At 37.8% G+C, this 24,114-nt stretch overlaps 2 protein-coding genes across 13 annotated transcripts in view; both read right to left on the bottom strand.

Moving 5' to 3' along the window:
- Nucleotides 1-3,480, bottom strand: part of PAPOLA (poly(A) polymerase alpha) — a 50,320-nt gene extending 46,840 nt beyond the window's left edge. For 2 of the 5 annotated variants that reach the window (XM_054066943.1, XM_054066944.1), the window contains exon 1: nt 2,922-3,310. In XM_054066943.1, coding sequence (XP_053922918.1) covers nt 2,922-2,980 — 59 coding nt within the window. In that variant the 5' untranslated portion in view covers nt 2,981-3,310. The other 3 variants (XM_009559174.2, XM_009559173.2, XM_054066947.1) reach the window with 3 other exon arrangements.
- Nucleotides 3,481-3,854: 374 nt separating this feature from the next.
- AK7 (adenylate kinase 7) overlaps nt 3,855-24,114 on the bottom strand; it is a 28,544-nt gene continuing 8,284 nt past the window's right edge. For 2 of the 8 annotated variants that reach the window (XM_054066951.1, XM_054066948.1), the window contains exons 6-18: nt 23,350-23,433; nt 21,164-21,252; nt 20,190-20,280; nt 17,675-17,752; nt 16,784-16,933; nt 14,948-15,076; nt 14,534-14,675; nt 13,076-13,204; nt 11,979-12,044; nt 10,773-10,970; nt 8,762-8,982; nt 6,452-6,610; nt 3,855-4,758 (exon numbers count right to left, since the gene is read on the bottom strand). In XM_054066951.1, the coding sequence (XP_053922926.1) occupies nt 4,663-4,758; nt 6,452-6,610; nt 8,762-8,982; nt 10,773-10,970; nt 11,979-12,044; nt 13,076-13,204; nt 14,534-14,675; nt 14,948-15,076; nt 16,784-16,933; nt 17,675-17,752; nt 20,190-20,280; nt 21,164-21,252; nt 23,350-23,433 (1,632 nt within the window). In that variant the 3' untranslated portion in view covers nt 3,855-4,662. Of the gene's footprint in view, nt 6,344-6,451; nt 6,611-8,761; nt 8,983-9,598; nt 9,778-10,772; nt 10,971-11,978; nt 12,045-13,075; nt 13,205-14,533; nt 14,676-14,947; nt 15,077-16,783; nt 16,934-17,674; nt 17,753-20,189; nt 20,281-21,163; nt 21,253-23,349; nt 23,434-24,114 lie in introns of those variants that run through there. The other 6 variants (XM_054066952.1, XM_054066949.1, XM_054066950.1 and 3 more) reach the window with 6 other exon arrangements.

Below are 24,114 nucleotides of genomic sequence, written 5' to 3'. Positions count from 1 at the left end.
TTTCAGAAATTAAGCAGAACAAGTTAATGAAGTGTCCGCAAATCAGCTACCAGGGAACACATTTTAAATGTTTAAGACAATCCAGCTGTCCTTCCAAAACAGAAGTTTTAATAACAAGCAGAGAATTGCTGGATCACTTAGACCATGAGTTAAGTTTTCAACTGTCAGTATGAGATGTTCAAGATATCCAAACCAGATTTCGACGTGGGTATTGGAACAATGACAGATAATGGATCTACGGAAGAACTCATCTATGGCAAAAGAATGAACACTCACATACATTCTGCTAATCTTCAACTCTGAATTCTGTCTCTTCAGTTTGTACAGAATGCTGAAGGCAGCGTACCCAGACACACACTCATCCTTATTCTTACTAACAAGAGTTTCAGAAGTCGTTTTTCAAGTTTAAACAAAAGCAATTTCTACTGAACTCTGCATTTGAACCAAAAAATAAGTTTACTACTATTCTGGAGACAAAAAACTCCAGACACAGCAATTTAAGAAATTCAGTAAGATTCTATCAAACAATATCAGGAAGTATCAAACCAAGAAGTAGGAATCCCATTAATTTTTTCACTTTAAGAGATTAATTTGTTTCAGGGGTGAAACTTGGTCAGCCTAAAACAACTGGGCTTCCAAGTTCTGTGCAGTACATCCATGTTAACAGGTGTCACTCCAAAAAAGATTGAGTTTATATTAGAAGACTGAAAGCTATTGCAAAACTGCATGTACTTGTCACTCTGTTCCTCTATACTGAGGATTAATTTGTTAGATGTAGTCCACATTTTTACAATGATTTCTCTTTAAAATAGAACTATCACTTTAAATTAAGGTAACTGTTCTAAAGTCCGTCCTGTTCTTTGCGAAGTTTAGAACAATTTTATTCTTCCATAACACAAGCTATAAAAACCAGAGTGTTCTCTGTTCAGAAACATAGTATTCACCCACTCCCAACCACTCCAAGCCATTTCAAATACAGTCCAGTACTTCACAGTCACCAATGAAAAGTCAAGAAAACAATGACTTTGCATACATCTAAAGCAAAGTTCAGTGAAAGAAAACAAAGAGTCTTACTTCAGAAGTGAGAATAAGTTTGACTCTACAATAAAGACCCGGAAAAGTCCTCTTCAATGACATTCTAAAACTCTAATATGGAAGTTATCAACAATAGTTAGAGCACTTAAGGCACTTTTAACTCAACACGTTTTTCCACTTCTGGTTTTAAAATAAAAAACACACACAACGAGAAGAATACCAAACCTCTTCTGCAATCATTTCAGCAAATAGGGAACTTCAGCAAAGAAGCTATAAGTGCAGTAATATCTTAACAAGTAATAGCTTAACAACACATAGATTCGCAGTGCTGTTTCTTTACTTGGAGAGTCAGAAAGGCCCAGGTTACATAAAAGGACTACATCATCAATTTAAATAAATGTTAGCTGCTGCTTCACTGAGTCAGTAGCCTTTTTGTGTAAAACTTAGCCTCAACTATAACATTAACAGCTTGGTGAACTGCCTTTCTTCCTAGCATCTCCTTTCTGAAAATCAGGAAGGAGTATACTGTACCACGCAGTTCACCAAAATGTATCTTTATAATAGGGGAAACATTCACCTTTTTTTTTTCTAAGCTTTGTTGAACAACTGAACATTAAAGTTTTCCCTTATGCAGCTGCATAAGGCAAATATCACGAGATTAATGAGAATATCACAAGATTAATGAGAAACATAACAAAAACTCACAGAAGTTTCTAGGATATAGTTAGTAATCTTTTTAAACATTGAGAGGCCTTTGCAAATGCCAGCTTTCAGAACCACCAGAACCCGCGTTAGCTCTCTAACTACTTATGTGCCTTTGGTACCACACTGCTAGCAAAAATACACACACCAACAGTGTTGTACACCTCTCGAAAACTGTGAACTAATGATTCTCAAGAAAAGAGTAATGACAATCTCTGGTTGACTGGGAGCTCTGACTAGGCCTGTTGGTTTGTTGTACGGAACACCCTAAAGAAAAAATAGTTCAAAGGATCTCTTGAACGGTCAGGAAAAAAATTAAATCAAAAATATAATTTGTTTCTCCTCTTAAAAGTTTAAAGTAACTTTATGTCGCTGCCATTCTCACTCAAAAAGCACAAATGCACCAACTGGAAAGACTTATACAGAAAACTTTCGAAGTTCACCTTTTTTTTTTTTCCTCTAAACTTAAGTTGGAGGTATCACTCCATAAACCTAAGATTTAGCATTACCAGTATTGCAACTTACTAGCATTACAATATTCGCTTTGAAGTCCTGACTGAAAAACACTAAGTCAATCATTCCGAACATCCAAATGACAGAACAAATGCAGAATCTCAGAAAGCTTTTCTTTTCCTACAACAAAACCATACTTAAAACAGCAGTGAATATCCCAAATAACAGTAGTGAAACAATAGTGACTAATACCAAATCATTTTATCTCACCTTCAAGGGCTAAAACCAAAACCCTAAACCTAGCACATTAATTTCAAAAGCCACTTGACCACCTACCCATCGTCCGACTTATACTGGATAATACAATACTATCACGGCCTATGGAACTGAGAAGCAGGAAGGTTCGTGGTTTCAACTAGGAGTTGGCAAAACGTCAGAGTGAAAAAAAAAAAAAAAAAAAAGAGCAGGGGGTGGAGTAAAGGAAATCGTCGAAGAAAACGGTATGGTGAAATTAGGTTATTCCTGATTACACGCAGGGTTGCAGCCCGGTAGCTCCAAAGCACAAGGTCCCCTTTTGCAGCGAGAAAGCCCTCCGGCGGGGTCGAGGGAAGCTGTTGGAGCCCGAGGGGCTACCGGCCCCTCCTGCCGGCCGGGGGCGCTTTCGCCCGCCGGGCACCCCCGAAACCCGCAGCCACCGAGCCGGCGCGTTTCGCAAGGACAGCGGGCCTCACTCGGTTTCCTTGTTAGAACAGGCGCCCGTGTCTCTCCCGCCCCCGGAACGAGAAGCCATTCCCGGGGCCGCCGGGAGAGAGGGTTCGTCGGGAGTCTCAAGAGTTTCGTCCTCCGCGGCCCGGCGGGACAAACGCGCGGCCCCTCGCCAGGCCGACCCCGGGCGGAGCGGGCCCCATCGGCCGCCGGCCGCTGCGAGACCGCCAAGGAGAAGCCGACAGCAAGCACCACCGCACCGCCGCCTCCCGCCGGCACCCCGCGCACTGCGGCACCGGAAGGGCCCGGGGGGGGGGGTGGGGGGGAGGCGCGGGCCGGGCCCGGGCGGCGGGAGCACGAGGGCAGCGCTCGGGAAGCGCGGGCGGAACACGGGCCTCGCAGGCGCTCGGTGAGCTCTTTCCAACTTACAACGGCATCGTCTCTCCGGCCCCTCCTCCTCCTCCTCCTCCGCCGCCGCCACCACCACCGCGTCGTCTCCTTCTCCCTCCTCCTCTTCTTCGTCGTTCTCCCCCACTGCTGCCGCCTCCGGACCGGTCACTCGTCCCGCCAGGAAGCGGGAATGGTGACCATGGCACGGCCCGGGCTCAGGCCTCGGAGAGAACACAAACCCGCTCGCTAGGCCCCGCCGCCGCCGCTTCACTTTCCTCTTCCCCTCCGGCCTTCTAACATGGCGCCCAGACGCTACCACAGCAACATTCTACAGCGGGAGGGGGAGGAGAGTCCTCACGCAGCGGCGCTGCCACCCCCGCACGCCGCGCACGCTGGCTCTTCCGCGCATGCTCAGGAAGCTGCGGGGCCGCAAGGCATGCTGGGCTCTGTAGTTCCGGCGGGAGTGAGCGCCCGGATTCGAAAACAAAGCGGTAACGGCTGAGAGGCGGCGCCTGCGCTCAGCCCCGGCCGGAGAGGGGGAGTGCCGAGGAGGGCTCGGAGCCGCGGGAGGCGCCGACTATAACTGCTCCGGGAACGGAGGTGGCGGGAACGTGTTATCATGAGGGTATCGGCAGCTCTTGGAGGAGGCTTGGAGTCGGTCAGGGACGAGCTCCCCGCCTCGGAAACGCGAAGGGCTGCGAGTCGAGGCTCACTCTGAGTGCATCGCCGTTCCTGCCCGCCCGCGCCGGGCTCGTCTGAATTTTGTCTCCCGCACAGAGCAGAGACCCTTTCCCAGTAATTATTTTTGAAAGTTCTGCCCGTTACAGACTGCAAAAATTTAAGACAATTTTAAAGACATAGTCACGCTCAAAACTTTTTTCGTAGAAATGTAAATGTATTACAGTAACTCTACGCACCCACCCCGTTTTATCTCCTTTTTCAATCTTTACTCTGAAAAAGTTCTACCGTTTGTTGCTTCTCCAGCTGCCTCACATGATAAATGGCAACTTGGACTAACAGGAAATCTAGATCCCAAAGAAAGCAGTTTCTTTAGGGTAGTTGATGGTTCAGAACTCTGTTCCAGGCTGATGCACTCGCTTGGCTGTGTGACTGTGTGAAAACAGACAAAATGGGAGTGTTTGTCTATAAAAGTATTAATATATCTGAATAAGCACGTTGGGCATTAATACATCTAAAAATTTTAATAGTAAAAGTAATAGATAAAATAAGTGTGAAATGTTTCTAAATCACCACTCTTTCAGATCTTCCTCCCTCCTTCCCTCCCTCCCCCCACCCCTTTCCTCCCAAACAGTCCTTGCTTTCTTTTTTAACAAAATCCTTTATTTTACACCAAATATGCCATCAGTTTCAGCTCAGTCAGCACATATACTGACAATTTCTGTTAAAGGTATATGAAGTCAATAAAGAAGGGAATGACAGCCACATGCTGGAGAGTCCAGATTCTTCAAAAATCTATAAAAAATGTGTATCAAATATTGAGTAATGAAGATAATAAAATGAGAACTACACACACTTGATTCCAAAGAAAAACCCAGGTTTTACAACATACCTATGCTAGGAAAATGTTTACCAGCCAGGCTTCAGTGCAGCACAAGAAGACTATGTTTTGTGACTTTTCGCCTGTTGGTTGCTGGAAAGGAGAGCTCGCTGCTTTTATTTATTTCCCAGGCTAGCTGTCTACATCCGCTATGGATCAGGACAATTTAATTCTATTTACTTCTTAAACAGAATGTGTAACTGAAAAAAATCCAGGAAGAAAATTTTGGAGAGAGAACAGACTCTTATGGTTTACAGTTTAAAATAGGCATATGAAATACAGTTATATTAATATATCAATATTATATATATCAATGTGTGTAAATAGTACTTTTTTAGACGGAATATTAAAAACCCAATACATAGTAATAAAGTACAAGGTATAAGCGTGGAGATTACCTAATAAGCCTAAACAAAAATAATTTCAGAAACTAAGTATTTTTATTTAAAATGTAGTAGGAATGCTCTCCCTTCTCAACTTCAACAGCTGTTAGGATTTAATGTTTATCTCATTCAATATCAGGACTGCTCTTCAAGAGATATTCTGCCTATAAACAGAAAAGTTTCAAAGTTACATTTATTTTCAAGTCTCCAATTTTAAAATATGCACAAAATAACAAAAATACAGTGCACAGCATTGCTTGAAGCAAAATCACAGAAAGTATTAAATGACACTGAAATGCTCCTTCTGGCAGATATGTCAGAGAAACTTCCCCCAAAATACCATCCAAAATACCATCCACCTCATTCTCCCTCTTGGTTGCAGTCACTCCATCTCTTTCATGGGCAAGAAAGGGAAGTGAGCCATTTATGACAGTATTTGTTACTCCATGGAAATTCCTATGGAGTACCCTAGCACCCGATTGCTAGACTCAGGAGAGTAGATAATATAGATCTTCGAAAGTCATGCAGTTAGTACAGAAGGTGTAATGCTCCTGGAGGCACAGGTAGTTGTCAATCATCAGTAAGCAGAAAAGTTAAAACAATTAAACATTCCATAGTGTCTAAAGTCACATGCAACACTGATGCTTTCATTTTAAACTTTTGCTTGGTTAATAACATGTTTCACTACACTAAAATGGTGATAGCTTGTTTGTAAGTTTCTTATGATGTGCAGGAAGAACAGCCGCACAGCAGTAGCTTTGCTGCATCTGAATTCTGGCTTGAATGCAATGCTGCCTCTGCTCTCAGCCAAAAGTTCAACTAGATAACTTCTTGAGGCCCTTTACAACTGGATTTATTCCACTATTGTCTTAGAGGATTTACTCATTAATCTATCTATGTATTGTGAAGGGAATTACTGGAGAGCTTTCATTCATCGTTACAACAACCTGTTCTGTTGTGCCTGGAGGAATGTAAGCAGGATGGAGAGTGATGTCCCTGTTTCTGCAGGCCTCTGTGTAGCAGCAGAATTGGCACGGTACATACAAAGAGTAGGTGCTGGGGTTTAATTTTCAAAGTAGCTACTGCTCACCAGAATTGCAGGCACCATCAATTAATTCTTGTCATGATGGTGGAGAAAAAGAATTTAAGTCTTTTTGTTAACAGAGATTCTTTGGCTCTATATTAATATTTAATATTCAAGAAAAAATAAATTTAATCACCTTACCAGAAAATCAACTGGATCATCTGGCCTGATCTTACAGCATTCATTTATCCCTTGCATAAGAACTGGCATGATGTTCTTCATTAAATAGTTTCGTAGTGGAATGGACTGGGCCTCCAATAACTCTTGTTCTTGTCTTTTCACTTCTTCCAGATGTTTATTCTACAAATAATGAACAAAATCATAAAGAATAACATTTATAAGATCTACCAAATAGCACTTGACTAAATAATAATGGTGGCCTAGAGAAAAAATTATACAGCAGTGGACAGAACTTTAAAACTCACAGCTTGGCAGGAAAAACTATGAGCTGCTTATTAAATTTAGAGCATATGGCATACTGAGGACATGATGAAAACTGAAATAACCTCATTAGTAAAGTTATTTTATTTTACTTTATTTAAGAAGGAGTTTTTTTCTGAAGCCTTTCAGTGGTCCTGTTTCCAGAAGATATTTGGCAAAATGGTTAGAATATACTGCATCACTTCAGAAATTAGTACTATTGCAAATGCAGACAGTTTCTTGAGGGTTCCCTGAACTAGAGAGAAGGATAATATTCTTACTCAGAAGAGAGCTCTGACTCTCTAAATAACTAAATTGTGTTCGAGTTTGTTTGTTTGTTTTGCATTTAGTTATTCACTTTGTTTTATTTTTGTTTTATTTATGTCAGTTTTCGAGGCGGAATAGAGTAAGGAGACTAAAACTATACCTCAATTTATTCTTGAATTCAGATTAAATCAAATACAATGATTGCATTCAAAAAGTAAGAGGGATGGGGAATAAAACCCCTGTGAGTTTTTCTTTCTTCCATTTAATAGCACTTAGTGGAATGCATACTTGCAAGTTGTTTTATTTTATTTTAAGTTGTCTTATTTTATTCATCCGTAGCCTGAGTCTTATATAGATACTAGAAGTGGATGATATTCTGAAGACTGCCTTTCTATACTGAAGGCATAACACAAAAACAATGTTCAGATAAAACCGATATACCGATATCTGGAAAAGATTAATGGTCATATTTGCTCAATCCACGAGTGCCATTGAACAAATCCTGCAAGTGGTCTTTGGTCACTTTGCTCAGAGACAGCAGCTAATCTACAGTCTCAAAGGCAAATGAATAGTTGCTTAGATTTCCTGAGCATCTGCCTATTTGAAAGAATAAACTTAAGTACATATTTTATTTAAACACCTACTTTAGCTTGGATAATGCAGTTTTCTGTCTTGAAAGTTAGATGGCTTTGGATTGAATACATTTAAAAATGTGTTAACTACCCTTTCTAATCTTTTAGTCAAGTTTACAGAGAGTACAGAAAGCTGTTTAATGTTGAATGAAGCTGAAAGTAAGCATAGAGATAACAAGAAAAGCTCATTTACAAGCCAATCTCAGACTATACAAATGCTGAATAATTTTGGGGTATTATTTCCCCATAGACCTGTATGGGCGTTCAGTTTAAGAAAATAATTACTCTCTGGAATGATCAAGGGGTTTTAAATAATTCTAAAAGAAAGCAACTGAAGAACTGCCTTCTGGTGAAACAACCTGACTTTGGGTGTGAACAAGAACATTCTTACAGTATACATTTTAGGTTATTTGCCTATTTTAGGTTATTTACCTAAAATGTGGGTAGATGACAAAGTAACCTATTAGGTAGGTGTGACAAACTAAACAAGGAAAAAACATCATGTGCAAATCCTGCGAAGTCGGGTAGCCTAAATACCAAGCACTTATGAAGTACTAGCAAGCTAAAAGCATCGTTCAGACTGCATCAGGCAGCCCTCACTGAACTCAGGAATCAGCTCTCAAAGGTGGTTTCTCTTGTAAGCTCAAAAACCGTTCTGCAATGCAGACTGGAATATTGATCAGTGTTTAGTTAAAAGTCTTGTTGGAAAGGCATGATAATTAAGACTTGGTCAGCTGCTTAGGAGTGAAGTGAGCAAAACACAAAAGTCCTAGAAAGCTCATTACGGGAAATCACCATTAATTATAGTAGGTATTTATAAATGGTGAAACAAACAGTTATGGCACAGCAACAACAATAAGAGTATCATAAAAGTATTCTAAAGACATGCTGATACCAACATGCCAAAAAAAAAAAAACCTCTCCTGCTATGTCTGTAATCTAAAAGAGACTGTATTCTTTAGGCTGGGCCTCGAAATGCACTATGAAGATGGTCTAACCCAGCTCTAAAGTATGATATAAGGAACTGGAGAATTTATGCCACATTTTCCAAGTGTATTTACATAACAGATTGCTGGAAGCCATCTAAAACACATAAATAATAATGACTTCCCAAAGATATGTATTAACCTACCCACTCTTCCCAATTTGCCTTCCTTTCAGCCCTCTCCTCAGCTTCTTTACGCTCCTGTTCAGCTTTTTCTTGAGCTTCTTTGACAAGGCGTTCCTCAGCTGCTCTCCGTTCCAAATTCTCCTTTTCTTCATCTGTCAAACCATAATTCCGAGGTTCCCCAATTTCTTTGATGATATTTTTTACAATCATTCTGTTCTCAGGATCTTCAAATATGCCTACATCTTTTAAACAATACAAGAGAGAACTTCTCAAGGCTTTTGTCAATTATCAATGGACATTAGTGAATAACTGCAAGATCTAAAAATATATGGTGTTCAAATTGTTTGAATTTTCAAGTTTAAGATGTTGCGTTCAGTTCCTTATAATTAAATTTTTCATTACACGGAATTAAGTTTTCTACATATGATTTTCTTTCCTTGTTTCAGCTAAAAGTTTGTCCTTTTAAGATGATGTGAGGGAGAAACATACTGAAATAATTTTTACAAATAATCTGTTTATCAGTTGCAGCTTGCCTAAGTTTTGAAACTTTAAAATGAGGTCATTCAACTATCAGAGCTCTTCCTGTCACCAATCTTATGTCAACTTAATCCAGATGCATAAAACCATCAGCTTTTGACCCTGACTCCACCGCAAATTACACAATAGCTTGTTAAGATTTGGCAACAAACTCCAAAGTTTTTGCTCGAACAGACTTATAAACACGCTGACCTATCTCTAGTTGCACTCCTACTGTGTTATATCTACAAAACAAATCTGTAGCTTCATGGAGGAACACAGAAATTGTGCAAGACCTCTTTCATTTCATTCTCTCCCTTTTAATTGCTGGAGGCTACTTACATTTTAGACTTGCAAACAAAGAAGGACAAGGAATAACATAGAAAAGTGGTGACTGTCTTCAGGGCTTTCTGGGCTCTGTATGTATTCAGTGTGGGAAGGCATCTGACAGAAAGAGTACAGAAATGCACACAGACAAGAGGAAGTGTGGGCATTTCAGGTATCCATACAGCAATAAAGGGCTAGTTCGGTGGTAAAGGAGTGGAGAAATAAAGGCCCAGAAACAGATAAAGAAAGCAAACAGAGAAAGGTAAAAAAATAGAACAAACAGAATACAGAATTTAGATGAGAATTCAGTAGTCCTTGTTCCACAGTCCTCTGCTTTATAAAGTTATTTTGAAAGCCATTGGCAAAGCATGCTTCCCTTTTCTGTCTAATCACTAATCCAGAGAGAAGACAGATGTACAATACTAACATGACTATTGCAAGAGCTTTAGTGTCTGTGATTTGGACCTGAAGTCCAAACTCTGAATGAATTGAGGAGAAGGCTATCATAATTCTATATGATAAAATTTCTTTCACAGGTTCTTCTTTCAAGATAACCAGGAATTGCATTCCTGAAGTATTCCAAATTAAAGAATACATTTTCTATGTCAACCAGTCCATTGTTTCAGCAATTTTAACTGCAGCTTGATATACCAATTATAGTGCAGACCACTCTTCTAGCAATTTAAATTATTGGTAAGAATTCTCTAAGCATCAAATTTGAGGTCTCAAAGACTGCAGGTTTTTTTTTCTCAGATGGCCAAGCAAGATTACAATGCAAATATTACAGCACTTATAACAGCTGCATTTATCCTCAAAAATAAATACCTTTTTAAATAAAAAATGAGGCTAGCACTGATGCTAATTGAGAGGAAAGATTATCAGAAAAGGAATTCATAAATTAAGATCTTCAAAGCAAATTGCCATAAATTTAACACGCCTTGCTGTAGATGATCTAACATGCCTGTGTCACCATCCCCATTTTGCAGATGAGAAAAACAAGACACAAAATAACTGACTTGCAGAATTCACACAGTGAATCACTGTAGCAAAGTAGGATTTCCAGAATCTTGAAGCCGACTACTTTATCGTAATCATGTTTCAGACTCAGAAAAAATCTTCACAAGCGTTAAATTTGTAGCAATACAATGTTATTATTCTTAACTTATCTATGAATTTTATTAATTCATACCAATAAACTGAGGATGTATTTCAAGTTCATCAAAGTAGTTGAGAACAGTCTTATCGTCTGTGTTTAACTCTCTGAAGAGATTAAGAGACTGCAAGTACCGGTCCTGTGTATAATGAGTTCCAGCAACAATTGTCTCTGGCAGATTTATTATTCTGTTTATAAGGTATTCATCAGATGCAGTCAAAGAAATAACAAATTCTGTGAAGAAGAATACATTATCAGCACCTCTTTATTATTGTTTTTCCACTTTCTTACCTATTTTGTGTTAATAAGAAATTTTAAATCACAACTGAACATAAATAGATATGAATTGTATATATCTTTATAGAGAATTTAATTATTAAATGCTTATGCTCAGCTTCTCCAGTCAGAGGAATCTAACAATATTAACAGACTTGTCTGTAAAGAAGGTACATTTCCAATTTCACCAAATTCTTACTTAGCACTATCAACAAAACTATTCTTGCAATGAGCAGCACAAAAATCTTAAGAACCACAATGCAGTGTGGTTACAAGCTTGGTAGAACCCTGTTTTTTAAATCAAAACTTTGTCCCCTTTATGCAAGTGCAAGGACTTTCTGAATTTTCTTCACTTCCACTGAAGCCAGTAAACTACCATTTACTGAAACACTAAATATTTGAGATATTCAACCATTCTACTATCTAACTGGACATATCTTGTAACACAAAGTATGCCAAATGTATTGTTTGAATGTAATCAAAACTTCCAAAGAAATCGAGAATAGTGAAAACTCCAAGATGAAGCCATTTCTGCACAGACAAAACCCACTCTGTTTTCGTTCCCAACTTAACTGATGCATTAAAATTATTTGGCAACATCCTTCAAGCTCTCACACTAAAGATAAATTTACGGGGTTTTAATATGCCAAGTCCAGGAGCTTATGTTTACGCCATTAATAGCTGCTGTGATCACAACCAGGGCAGCCACTGTTATTGCCATCAGCCAACAGTTGATGGCATTTTCACAAAAAGAAAAAAAAGAGAATAGTAGAACACCCACAAACTGAAACCCTCCTTTTGATCAATTGTTCACTTTCAAATAAGAGGGCAGCAAGCATCACACAAATTAGGTATTTATTTTATGTTAAATGAAATATGAACAGATAGAGTGACATTTTAGACTTCTTGTTGGTTGCAGCAGAATTTGAAAACTCCTCTGTTTAAAAAGAAATCTATCAAACTTACCAGGTATGATTAATTCATTACATTTACGTATTTTGCCTTTAGTTTCTTCTTCATCTTTGCTTTCTGCTAAAATAAAAGTAAGAAATTATCGCTATTTTAATTTGAAGCAACAATATCATTATATTCGCTAAAAATGTGGCCAGTACAAACACAGGCTTGTCTATAATCAAATTATACTAGTTGTTGGAAATTAATCTAACCTGGACATCAGTTTAGAGAACTCAGAGAACTCAGTAAGTAATTTACACTACCATCCACCACGGAATTCTGCCTTGGTACACTAATAGTTGTTTGCCTGTACAATGGAAGTATGCACACTCATAGACAATTTTAAAATATGTCCAATTTTCAAACTGCTGTTCTGACTCTGGCTTCTCCTCCTGCCACATACATTATTCTGCCAAAAACAAGGCTCAGAACAGCGAGTAGAAATGTTTTACAGCAGTACGACTAAAATGGTTTCTGCCACTGTCTGCTGTTCTGAATAGTCAGTAAAAGTGCCTGAAGAGCATCAGCTGAGCATGATAATTTACAGTCCAGCATATAGAGCTGAACAAGACTGTTGTTGGTTTTTTTTTTCTTCAAACCTCATGATGTAATTTACATACGGAGATTATTCTTTGTCTTATCGCTTGCTCACAATTTGAAATGTATGTCCCAGAGCTCATATTATATCTACTGTATCAAATCAAGTCTACTGTAGCCGATCTAATATATGTACTCTAATCTAGCTCTAAAAACATGTATTGGAAAACTCACATGATCTTCTCACTAAGCAGCCCTTAAATATTATGAAGAAATTCTGCCTTAGAGCTTCTTTGAGTGGAGCAAACCAACACGGAACAAGAAACAGTCTTCCATATTTTTGCATTTACTTATTACTTTGCCAGTAAAGATAGTCTGAAAACTATCTTGTGCTTAAATTAAATAGAGCATTAGAATACTTCTTACATTTTAAGCACCATGTGAAAACAACTCTGTTTGGTGTCCTGCACTGCAGTCATTACAGTGCTGATACACTTCACTTATACGGCCCTGCGTCAAATAATAATAATGACAATATTAGCAGCAATAAAACAAAAAGCAGCAGTACTTACAATTGAAAAGATCTTTTGCCTGGTCGTAGGTCTCTGGGAACCCATCTAAAACATATCCCTGATTCCTACAAGGCATAGATTTGAGCTTATCCTTCACAAGCTTAACAACATACTGATCATCTAGACGACCTAAGACACAAAGATTAATAGGTATGTAGCTTGTGCAAAAGAGATCCAAAATTATTTTACTAACATTTTAATTCATTTATCAGAGAAACTTTTATTTAGACCCTAAAAAATTTTGAGTTACTATTTGTATATTACATGTTGTTAGTGATCTGTGGTATGTATGTGTGGCTATAAAATAAAATTGCATGTGTGTTTACTAGCATATAAATATTAGAACTTTAAGGATATTAAACATGAAATTAGCGTTTTTTAGAGCAATGCAATCAGATTTAATAGGAGCAGCAAATAAATATTTATAGAAAGAAAAATGTGACAAAGTAATCTTTTTCAATTTACAGTTAACAGTAAGAGTGATAGTCTTGCAAAACAAACATGAGGTAAATTTTACACGTTTCATTTCCAGATGAATAGATTTGAGGTATGAAGTGTTTTATTAACTTGGTCTACACTGTTGAGCATATGTGTGGGAGTAAAAAGTTTGGTTTACATGCTTCTCTCTCTTTTGCTACTTCTGACTCTAGTTTCTTACTTTATTTTTCTTCAGCTTTTAAAAACCTTAAATATTTATAAACCATTGTAATCATAAAAGAACATTAGTATTTTTAAAGGCATTCTTACTTTAGACAACAAAGCAAAGCATGCAAGAGATGCATAGATCTCATTACAGAAGCTTTTGAGTGCATTACAAGTTCATTGCCTTGCAGATACACAAGCACCAAATCAGGTAAACCTCTAGGGATACACTGCATTTTTAAGATGGGGGGCACTTAATACTGCACAGAAAACCTTGAGCACAGAGTCAAACCATACATTACTTTATTCATATATAGATGGTAATTAGTACTTTTTGGTAATTGCTATTTGTATGGACCATTTTTAATCTGCAGACTTTAAAACTCTTTACAGGCCTCAGTAAATACTGTTTACTCTTTAGAGATGACCAAAATGAATTATAGAGTACTTAACACCTCCTTCCCAAACTCATATGACAGTGCACTAAATCTTTTTTTTTTTACTGGAATACTTTTCTTCGCAAATTTGATAAAGATATACTTCACTAATATTTTACTTTACATTATATAATTTATGCTCCTTGTTCTGAGAAGAAAACATGATATAATTTAAAAAATCTGTCCAAGAGTCTAATGCTTTTGAACATACTGTTGAATGTACATACAAATGGATGTGATTCTTGCTCTTAGCAGGATGCAAAAGTTCTAAAGCACAAATTTATTTCCTGAATTTCTATTTGCATAGAGTTGTGCAAATTGTTACCTAAATCTGTTTAGTTGTTACCTAAATCTGATCTTAGTACTTTGTATTTCCTACCTGCATTCTGGTTCATGCTTTCTTTTATTTCAGCCAATAACTCTTGTGCTGCTTCTATATTATTATCCTCCTCCTCTTCACCATCTTCTTCCTCTTCTTCCGCACTGTCAGAGTCCAGTTCTTTAGAAGCCAGAACTTTCTCCTGAAGACAAGATCAGAAACATGAATAATATCAGAAATTTCATAGCCAAATTTCTTTTGTACACAGTTGTAATAAAAAGAAAAAAAAAAGTTCATTTCACATATGCTCCTGGACAGTCAGATAAACCTTCAGTTTATAAAAAGTGTTCAGTGCATCCCCCAGAGGTGATCAGTATATCAAAAGATAATTCCATTTGTAATTTTTAAATGTTGCCAAGCATTTTGAAATCACATAAATTAAAATAATAACAATGTTAGAAAACAGCAACACACCAGATTAGCTATTGTTTCAGAAATAACATCATTTATCTTAATGTGATGTAGCTTGTAGTGTTTACAGAGCTCCTCAGCAACGGTAGATTTGCCAACCCCAGGAGGACCATGAATGCAAACTTTGACAGGCTGTTAAAAAAAAATAAAGATATAACATCATTCAAACAATACGGAGGTTTCTATGTATAAAGAACTATCTTTTTACTATAATTAACAGGAAATAACAAATATTATAAATAAACTTGAAATATATTTTAGTTTTATTTACACTACGTATATATTTTCTTGCAGACTATCTCCTATATCATCCACAGGCTTTGAGTAACACAGCTAGTTAATGTAAATGTACAACTTCACCACTGGAGAAAAAGCATGCTTCTATTTAGTAGACTCACAGACCAACTTATATGGCACTATTAGCGTTTTAATGATCAAAAGAGATGAAACACAGCCTGATAGATAGGAAGCAGTGAATATTGGGATGAGGTGGCAAGTATTCTACCATAAACATGAAATAACTCTGTTTCCCATGGAGCTATTTAAGCCTGGAGTGTGTCCAGAGAAAAGCAACAAATCTGATGAGGGGGCTGGAGAACAAGGCTTAGGAGGAGTGGCTGGGAGAGCTGGGGTTGTTTAGCCTGGAGAAGAGGAAGCTGAGGGGGAGACCTTATTGCTCTCTACAACTACCTGAAAGGAGATTGTGGAGAAGAGGGAGCTGGCCTCTTCTCCCAAGTGTCAGGGGACAGGACAAGGGGGAATGGCCTCAAGCTCCGCCAGGTGAGGTTCAGGCTGGACATCAGGAAAAAAAAATTCACGGAAAGGGTCATTGGGTACTGGAACAGGCTGCCCAGGGAGGTGGTTGAGTCACCTTCCCTGGAGGTGTTTAAGGAACAGGTGGATGAGGTGGTGAGGGGCATGGTTTAGGGATTGTTAGGAATGGTTGGACTCAATGATTCTGTGGGTCCTTTCCAACCTAGTGATTCTATGATTCCCAACTGAGGTAGAGTTGCTGTCATCACAATGGTTATTTTGACCTCAAAAAATTCAGATCCATCACAATCTTAAGATATTATCAATTTCTTGTTTCAGCCTACCTAGCCCAGGGATGAGTAAGTGTAATTAAGATAATACATTTCTTAAATACAACTTCCTAACTTAATTCAGTAGATATAACAGTGCAAATTCTGAAAATTTAATAGAGTAGTGACAGGGACAGAGGTTTAGCTAGCCTTCTCTCTCCAGCTTTATCATACCAATCAATATTTGCCTGTATGCAAGCATTTTTCTGCACCTTCCCATAACAATTCCCCTATAACTTCGAATACGTAAGTTGTAAGCAGTAAGCTAACATAGAAACAGCACAGTTGCTTAGTACATTACACAACAGAGCAAACGAAAGCTACATCGCAATTAAATATCCTGGCTCACTAAATATCATGAATAAGATAAAATACTTGCTTAACTACTGACTGTTATTAAAAAAAGCTTAAATAAAAGACACATTTATTGTGTTATTGAAGCAAAATGTATCAGGAATGCCATATATTGCATACAGAAACTAGTTGCAGAACAGCAGCTTCTCCATCAGAAAGCTTATTTACATGGTGTCAATTTTAGGCATAAAAGAAAAAAACTTAATTATTATTGTTTTAATTAATAATCCCCCTTTTTTTAATTCTTCAATTTTATTTTTAGTTTTTATGTTCACTTATTTTGCATCTGTATCAGTCTCCCATGTATTCTTCCTTAAAGAAATTAAAAGTTTGTGTTTATATAACCATTTACACAGGGAAAAAAGAAAGCAACACTTTAAAACAGTGTATAACAGATCTTTACCAGTAATCCTCGACTTTTCTTGTATTCTTTGACGATTTGTTCAATGTTCTCCACCAGTCCTCCCTGGGCAACCCACTTAATGTTGAAAATCTCTTTCAGAAACACAGCTTCCATGCGCAGGTTCACAACCAACATATCCAAATGCATTTGCTGAGGGAGCAAAGCTATATTTACTTTACACATTTAAGTTAGGCATGGCAAAAGAACACCATTGGCTTAAACTACAGACTAGAATGGAAGGGTTAGAATAGAAAGCATATTAAAGCATAGGGAAAGAGTTTGCACACAAAGCAAACAGACATTTTAAGCTTTTAAAAAACATAAACATTTATAATGTATGTTTGTATTTGAGTGTTCTCATGAACTTTTAGAATAGGAACCATTTAACAATCATTCTGTACAATACAAAAGTTTCATATTAGTACAAGGAATAACCTGTTTCATAAACTTGACAGTTATCATCTTAAAAATACCAGGGTTGTAATTTATTTATTTCTCCTATGAACAATTCATTCCAGATAAATAGATGAAAACAACATAATTTATGTATTCTGTGCTTATCAGCTTTAGTAGCACCTCTTTATTAACTTTGTTATTTTTATCATTTTGTGTAAGTTTTGTTAGAGTGTTCCAGTATGCACAGTGCAGCAGTGTCATCAGTGCTTCACTGCTTTTCTAAATCAGACTGTAACTCCTCAAAATAGACTATTCTATAACAGTTAAATTTTACTTTTTGTATTTTCTAAATTAAAACTCACTGTATATATTTTCAGGCATGTTTTAGGGTAATTTTTTCCTGTTGAAATAAAGAAAGAAATTATATATTTCATGATGTTACACTGTCAAGTTTACATCCTTTCTTTAAGTAATTAAAGGTAAAAAAGTACTAACTGTTAACTCTTTACTCAGGAACGCATTTTCTTTTGGAATCTTCTCAATTTTTCCTGGTCCAACATTTTTACTGATACACTATCAAAAAAAAAAAAAATACACTCATCAATTCAGATTCTCAGAAAAAATTGAACAGGGTTTCTGCAGATAAAATATGTGCTTTAAATTTTATGTTACACCATGCCTGAAAAATCAGTATGCTGATTTGAAACAGACAAATCAAAGAACAGTGTATTAACTTTAATGTTAGTATTAAACAGTTTTGATTTGCTATATATAAATTCCTCTTTAGTAATTGCAACTAAAAAAAAAAAAAAAAAAAAAACAACCAGAAAAACCAACCCCAAAACACAGAAAGCCAGGCTGGTACAGCCTTCTGCGAAGATAACTATCTGCAGCACTGTATAACATTCTCTCCACTGGCAACTTCCTTTCTTCACAAGAACCATCCACTTACTCCTATTTCCTGTTTCTATGCAGTCACATACCCATGAAAGGACCCAACTGCTTTTCTTAGGGTGCCTAGCTGCTTCTCAACAGCTTTTGGTGAAGTACTCCTTGAATGCTTTTGGGAAATTCAAGTAGAGTACATCAGTTTGTTCACCCTTATCTATATTTGCTGGGCACATTAAAGAATTCCAGGTTTCCAAAGTATTTTAAAGTACTTTTTTTGGAAGTATTTACCGGTAAAGTATTTTACAAAAGTCACACTGAGTGTCCTCAAATAGATCATATGTATTATATCTGGGTGTCCTTTAATGCATTTAATTTATTATAATATCTAATAATCATTGAATCTTAGACCCATAGTATCATAGAATCGTTTAGTTTGGAAAAGACCTTTAAGATCGCCAAGTCCAACTGTAAACCGAACACTGCCAAGTCTGCCCTAGGCATGTCCCTCAGTGCCACATCTACACATCTTTCAAGTAACTCCAGGGATGGTGAATCTATCACTTCCCTGGGCAGCCTGGTCCAGTGCTTGAAAACCCTTTTGGTGAAGAAATTTTTCCTAATATCTAGTCTAAATCTCCCTCAGCGCAACTTGATTAGCCAATCATATTAGGCATATTGGCCTGTAATTCCCAAAAATCCTGCAGTTCCCAGGAACCTCTCTTTTTACATTAGTATCGCATTTATCATCCTCCAGCCTTCAAATGCCAGGATAGTGCTAAACTGCAAGTTGTATGCACAAATAAGCAATTCAGATTTATTTCCTCCTTGAGCTATTTCACACCTCTTCATTGAAATACCATATGACTGGTGGTTTCTTAGCGTTCATTTCGTCAGTTCATTCTATATCTTTTCTAAAGCTACTTTACTTTTATACAGATCCTCTAACAATTATCCATAAAAATCCTGATGCATTAAGATGCTTCCAATTCTTACTCATGCTTAGCAACGCTAAGTGTCTCCGCTGTGGCTTTGTCTCCTTCACGCACCCGTTTTATGCCATAATCATCAATTTGCCTTACAGATTTTCTCGCAGGCTTTGTGTTCTTTTAAGTGTTTGATAAAAAGATATTAATTTTGAGTCTCCTGGTAGTTGATAGTTGATCTTCGTTTTTTCACTTACCCTGCCAGAGTTCATGATCTTTTCTATTCTGTTTTCTTCATCTGGACATAATTACAACAAGTCTGGTATCTCTTATTCTTCAGCCTACAGTTTAACCATGCTAATTTTCATTTTCTCTTTCCCAAACGTCTCTTAATAAGTAGCAAGCAATGGCCTTATTTGCCTAATAATGTTCCAGTAACCTCTACTCTTCTCCTCTAAGGACTTCATATTTTTAATGTTTTGTGTTCATTTTTATATAATGCTCTTTCCTATGGTTGATCACAGCTGCAAAAATTATTTTGACCTTTGCTTCTTACATAGGCATGTTGACTAATTGCATTATGGTCACTTCTACAAAATGGTTCAACTATTAACTTTTCAGTAAGACCCTGTGTATTTATGTGGACCAAAACAAAGTTTGCATCTTCTTGTGAGCTCCTTAACACACTGTTCTGTTAAACAATCTTAGACACAACCAAAAATATTGGGCTGTTACATTTGGTCCTTATATAACATTTGCTTAATGAGCAAGTCTCCTGTTACATTGCATTTGTTGACTCCCACTATCAGTGTCATCAAGACTATTTCAAGACTTAATTTTAAAATGCTTGGGGGAAAAAGGTATCTTCCTAAAAAATTAAGCAAAAAACATCTTAAGACTTTGAGTATCTAATTACAGTACTGTGAATCCCACAACAATTCACCAGAGATTTCTTAAGTAAAATTTCTACTTAAGTTAATGATAATACTGCAAAAGTTAGTTCTGCAAAATCAGGTCCAAGTAATATATTTCATTCAAAGGATTTGAAAAAGAAGCCTTGAAGGGTTTAAAAATAATTTTCTATGTAATTTACTACACAAGATAATTCAGGAAGACCTAGAAACTTCTACTTCAGTAAAATGTATAGCTTTTAAAATCTTAAGGATATCAGAAAAAAAGAGAATAAAATTACTCACCTTTATTAATTCTTTAAGAGTGTGCATAGATACATCTACTGCAAGAATATAGTGAGACTTTGGCCTGTGGTCTGCTATATTTTGTAACACTCTGAAACATAGCAAATACAGTCAGGGCCGGTAGTCAGTGAAGCATACTGAGCTTTGCTTGTCAAATGCATTTTAGAAACAGCACAAAGAGTTCGTAAAATCTTGCAGAACTTTTCAGAGCATGACATTTTCATACCTATTTTCCTTAATAAAGAAGCACGGTGAGATATTTTATTTCAACATCTGTAGAAGATATTAACTTAGCCTGCTGTACAGTAATTGATCCATTTCCAGTCTGTGCTGTGAAAGACGCACTCAACCCCTTAACCAAACTAGCAGTAGTTTGGTACAGGCTCGAAAAGAGGTAAAGACCTGAGCCATAGCCAGGCCAAGAACTCTAGTTTCAAGCTGTTCTCTGAAACCCATAACAGAGCAGAGTGACACAGTGAGCACCGATGCGTACAAGCTTCAAATTTGATCGTGCGATTAATGCCTGAATAGCTGATGGCTCTTCCAAGACTCATTTATCAAGGAACAAATAAAGTTGTGGGTACAAGGAGCCTCATGCGTACCTTTCCCATCACATGTAATTTGACTACAAGCCAATCATTCTGTTCCGTAAGTCAGAGAGCCTAAGTGAGTCTTCTTTGATCTCTCCCTGCTAGGCAGTGTTGCTGCATGGCAGTGATCTCTCCTTGAGCTGGGACATCTCTCAAGGTTGCTCCTCGAGTCGGAGAGACCTTGTACCAATGGCAGATCCTTGGTAAGCAACTAATATAGCACATACCCTTGTGGTATGGCAACTTTGATTTGTGCCTTGGTAGCTTTGAATGTATGCTGCATTAACACTAAGGAAACATTACTAACCCATGTAACTACTCAGTATTAATTATGATAAACAATATAGAGAAGTCTGTTAAAGATAAATCATTTTTTTTACTTACGCTGCCAAGTCTAGAACATGAATAGTTGGAATAAAGTTGTTTCCATCTCCAAAAACAGGTATTGCAGGAGTCTCACTAAGCCAACCTATCTGAAAATACAAACGGAGAATGAAGTCAGGAGAAGTTTACTTTTAAGCAGGGCTAAAACAGGAGCATTTGTTTACTAGGCAAATCTATGTATTCAGGATTTAAAGTTCAATTTCTTGAATGATTAATGGAGCTGCAGGAAAGGAAACAATTCATGAGAAATACTGACTGGCAGCCTACAAAGAAACTTTTTTTAAAAGAATATACTTTGATCCTGACAAATGTTAATTCGTATCCTGAAGAAAATAAATTCTTGGGAAAAACAAGAATATAATGTTGAGAAGAAAAACATTTTTCCTGATACCATCATTATGACGACATGTTCTCACTCTAAAGTACACTGTTCAAACACTATGGAAAAAAAAATCCAAACATCTAGAGCCAAAAAAAGTGGAAACTGTAGATAAAAAATTTCAAAGGGATCAAATAATCACAGAATCACTAGGTTGGAAAAGACTCCAGGATCGTTGAGTCCAACCATTCCTATCAACCGCTAGACCATGCCCCTGAGCATCTCACTCACCTGTCTTTTAAACACCTCCAGGGATGGTGACTCAACCATTTCCCTGGGCAGCCTCTGCCAGTGCCCAATGACCCTTTCTGTGAAAAATTTTTTTCTGATATCCAGCCTGAACCTCCCCTGGCAGAGCTTGAGGCTATTCCTGCTTGTCTTGTCCCCTGACACTTGGGAGAAGAGGCCAGCTCCCTCCTCTCCACAACCTCCTTTCAGGTAGTTGTAGAGAGCAATAAGGTCTCCCCTCAGCCTCCTCTTCTCCAGGCTAAACAACCCCAGTTCCCTCAGCTGCTCCCCATAAGACTTGTTCTCCAGCCCTTTCACCAGCTTTGTTGCTCTTCTCTGGACACGCTCCAGAGCCTCAACATCCTTCTCGTAGTGAGGGGCCCAGAACTGAACACAGTATTCGAGGTGCGGTCTCACCAGTGCTGAGTACAGGGGGAGAATAACCTGCCTGGACCTGCTGGTCATGACATTTCTGATCCAAGCCAAGATGCCATTGGCCTTCTTAGCCACCTGGGAACACTGCTGCCTCGTGTTCAGATGGCTGTCAACCAAGACCCCCAGGTCCTTCTCCTTCATGCAGCTTTCTATCCACTCTCAGCCAGGACTGCTGGAAGATGATGGAAAGGGTTTGGCAAGCACATCCGCCAGCTCCCTCAATACTCTTGGATGGATCCCATCCGGCCCCATAGACTTGTGAGTGTCTAAGTGGGCAAGTAAGCCTCTAACCACCTCCTCTTTGAACATGGGAGCTTTGATGTGCTCCTCTAACTCCTGGGTATGTACACACAGGGAACAACTTTCCTTACTACTAAAGATTGAGGCAAAGAAGGCATTGAGTACCTCAGCCTTGTCCTCATCCTTTGTTACAGTTGTTCCCTTTGCATCCAATAAGGACTGAATATTCTCCCTGGCCCTCCTTTTATTGTTAATGTATTTACAGAAAGATTTTTTGTTATCTTTCATCAACTTGGCCAATCTGAGCTCTAGTTGGGCTTTAGCCTTCCTGATTTTTCCTCTGCACGATCTCACTTCCTCCCTGTAGTCTACCCAAGACGCCTGTCCCTTCTTCCAAAGCTCATAGACATTCCTCTTTTTGATGTCTCTCAAGATCTCCCTACTCAGCCAAGCTGTTTTTTTTCCCCGCCAGCTCCTTTTCCAGAACATGGAGACAGCTTGCTCCTGAGCTGCTAGGATTTCCTTCTTGAAGAGCACCCAGCCCTTGGGACTCCTTGCCCTTAAGGACTGTCTCCCATGGGACTTTATCAACCAGCCTTCTGAACAGTCCAAAGTTGGCCCTCTGGAAATTTAATGTGGCCGTTCTGCTACACCCCCTCCTCACCTCATCTAAAACTGAGAATTCTATCATCTCATGATCACTTTGCCCCAGGCGCCCTCCAACTGTCACATTCCCGACAAGGCCTTCTCTATTCACAAACAGTAGGTCTAGGAGGGCGCCTTCTCTTGTTTTGTTCGCAAAAGCATTAAGCTTATGATACCAAAGCCAGTAAAAATGCATTAAATTCCAGTGTGGTTTTGCCCTAGAAATTACATCAATCATCAAAAATAGTTGTGTGTTTACCTTAAAGAAGTAGTGGAAGACTCCTTCCCCAGCTCCATATTGATGTCCTGAGGCAACAACATAAGTTGAAAATTTTTGTTTGTTCTGTGAAGTTAAATCAGCGAGAAAATTTTTATAAAAATGTGGTACTGCAAATGAGATAACGACTTAGCCCGAAACTTGAATATTTGTGTACTAAAACACAAAGTGTGCAAGTTGTATTAATTAAAATTTGTAGCTAGATCAGTTGTTGCATACCCAGTAGTTTCATAAGTCATAGTGATAATATTTCCTTTAAAAAAGCATTGCTCAATCAGAATTGACTTGCCTACATTTGAACTGAAATTCTGCAAAATTGTTAAAAGTTAAGACATTGGAAGTAAGCTATGTAAATCAATAAACTGAGCAGGATAACTTACATTCCAACTTTCTGGTTCCAAGAAAAATAACTCTGAATCTCATTGCAGCTATTTTTTTAATTGCATTACACTTCTACTTGACTATTTAAACAAGTGGCAAATGCTGGATTAATGATTAGATATTTGCTTCTCTTTCATTTTAATGTATAATTTAAAATAAAAAAATAAAATCCATGAACTATCTAAATGTGTTCCTACCCATATGTGACATTCAACCCACATAGTTTTTTGCTGACCACTATTGTGTGATGTCATAAATTTGCCTGTCCTAGCTGCCTCTTTATGTAAAAAGTTAATATCAGTGTTGAAGATGGCTATACAGAGAAAAAAAAATCTTCTTAAGGAGAGAAACTTTCAAGGAAATCTT

Source organism: Cuculus canorus, chromosome 5 (genome assembly GCF_017976375.1).
Source record: "Cuculus canorus isolate bCucCan1 chromosome 5, bCucCan1.pri, whole genome shotgun sequence".
Classification (NCBI taxonomy): Eukaryota; Metazoa; Chordata; class Aves; order Cuculiformes; family Cuculidae; genus Cuculus; species Cuculus canorus.
This window is presented reverse-complemented; position numbering and strand designations above follow the sequence as displayed.